Source organism: Pteropus medius, unplaced genomic scaffold, assembly GCF_902729225.1.
Source record: "Pteropus medius unplaced genomic scaffold, Ma_sr-lr_union100, whole genome shotgun sequence".
Lineage (NCBI taxonomy): Eukaryota > Metazoa > Chordata > Mammalia > Chiroptera > Pteropodidae > Pteropus > Pteropus medius.
Window position 1 is genome coordinate 3,033,177 of NW_024350924.1, and position 2,325 is coordinate 3,035,501.

Below are 2,325 nucleotides of genomic sequence, written 5' to 3' on the forward strand. Positions count from 1 at the left end.
CCAAGGGTTTCCTCTGGTCACACGTGTGGACCACAGGCGCCAAGGAGTCGGCACCCCGCTAACTGAAGGCAGGACACAGCGCACAGCAGCCCCGCTTCCTCAAAGGCAACCTGCCCGTCAGTGCAGGCTTCCCTCTCTCCCTCGTCTCGCTTCACCCCTCCTGGTGCTTCCGAGGGTCGCCTCCCAACTAAGCACAACTAAATCCCTGTCTCGGGATCCGCTTCTGGGACACCCAACCCAAGAGAGCATGTAAGCACGTGACCGAAAGGGGTCACTTGATGAGTGCTGGCTGGCTCGCCGGACGGGAAGCTTCGTGAGGCCGGAAAGTATCCACTGTGATGTTATTTTTCGTTCCTGGCTCCCCTTGTCTCCTCCTCTATTCTCCTTTCCCCTCCTATGGAGGAAGGATGCTCTGTGCCCAAAACGCCCTTCTGACTTCCCTAAGGTCAGACCCTCCTGAGGCATTGTGACATCACTGTGCATTAGCCAATGGCTGCCCTCCTGGGCCGAGCCCTTAGGCTCCTGGGGCCACCACCCTCCATTGGCAGGGAGAAGCCGCCTTCTCCTGCAGGCTCCGTAACCCTCAGGCCAGCCACTGGAGCATGGGTCCCTCCTGATTCCGCTCTCGGCCCCAATGTTTCTGACGGTCAAGCTGCTCGTGGGCCGGAAATGCAGCCTGAAGGTGTCGGGGCAGGAGAGCGTGGCCATGCTGAAAAAGCTGGTGTCCGAGCGGCTGCAGGTGCCCGAGGAGCGGCAGCACCTGCTCTTCCGTGGCCAGCTTCTAGCCGATGACAAGTGTCTGTCTGACTACTGCATCGGGCCCAATGCCTCCATCAGTGTCATCGTGCGGCCCCTGGAGAACACGGTGCCCGAGGAGGCCCTCCAGCCCCAGCCTCTGTGGCACCAGCTGGCCCAGGTCCTCGCCAAACACTTTGGGCCCCAGGATGCCAAGGCAGTGCTGCAGCTGCTGAGGCAGGAGCATGAGGAGCGCCTGCAGAGGATAAGCCTGGGGCACCTGGAGCAGCTGGCCCGGGACCTCCTGACCGGGGAGCCACCAGTAGAGACTGCAGAGGAGATGAAGCCTGAGGCTGTGGCCTCGAAGCCCGCAGACGAGCAGGAGATCGAGGAGGAGGAGAAGGCTGATCAGTAAACTGACCCTACTACTTATTTGCATGCTCAAATTCGCCCAGCCTCATCCTTAACTGTTCCCTGCGACTCCCCGCTACTTCCTGCTGGCGTAGATGCATCCTCACTCCTTTTTGCAACTTCAGGAGCAGCTGAAGGAATTTTGGACCCTTCTGTCATCTCTTGGGCTTGTGGTCCCCCCTCTGAAACATGGAATGATTCTACCCCATCACTATCCTCTAGAAAGGGTTCTGATCACCCCATGGGCAGCCCATAAGGGCAGTCAAAGGCTGCATGCCTCTCACAGACTGGGCATCGCTTCCTGGGCTGGGCGGTTTGCCTGAGGATGCCCAGCAACCCCTGGGGCTGTTAACACACATCTATGGTCCTAGGCAGATCCTCTCTCTCCTTTGGAACAGAAAGATAACATGAGTTCACGTTCCTCCATCCTCAGGCCATGAGAAGGGGAATATAGGTAGCGGCCCCTCGCCCTCTGGCTGAGCCTTTCCCTGCTGTCTGCTTGCTTGTGCCTCTACGCTTGTGACAGGGACAACAGAGATAGGAGTGGGAGGAGAGCACCTACTGTGTGCCGGACCTGGAGGTCACAGAGAGACGCACACAGACCAAGCACAGCAGGAAACGAGCTCGGGCAGAATGGGCAGTTTGCAATGTCAAACACTCACTATGGCCATTGCGAACAGAGCCATGCCCCCGCCCTGCCCCAAGTCATCAACCCACAGGTGCCACAGAGCCCCCATTACCTGTCCAGCACAGCCCAGGCTCCCTGGGAGCAAAAATGGGACCAGCTGGGATCATCGCCCTCCCAGAGCGTGCAGCCTAAGTGGAGAGATGGCATCAATGTGACGAGTAAAGCAGCAGCATAAAACTAGAGTACAACCTGTGTGACTAAATGCTCAGATGCCAGCGCCACTTCGCAGTGCCCTGGGCTCGGCATGGAGGGGCCAGTGTCTGCAGGCAGGAAAGCCAGACCCTTTTCTCTGCTCTTGGTGTGTGAGCATAGACCTCGCCGAGGGCTGAGGAGCCCCCCACCCAGTGTGTGAGGAGGGCAGGCAGCTCACTGTGAGCCTAGTGCCCCTCCAGGGTCCCTGAAGTGCTGTTGCTCGGTGAGGGAGGCAGAGAAGGAGATGGAGACAGTGTCTGAAAAGAACAAGCAGGGACCACTTACCTGGGGAGCATTCT

At 58.9% G+C, this 2,325-nt stretch overlaps 1 protein-coding gene across 1 annotated transcript; it reads left to right on the forward strand.

The window, feature by feature from the left end:
- Positions 1-634: 634 nt before the first annotated feature.
- UBL4B (ubiquitin like 4B) lies at positions 635-1,150 on the forward strand. Its single transcript, XM_039841011.1, has one exon. The coding sequence runs from the start codon at positions 635-637 to the stop codon at positions 1,148-1,150; it is 516 nt and encodes a 171-aa protein (XP_039696945.1).
- The last annotated feature ends 1,175 nt before the right edge of the window (positions 1,151-2,325 follow it).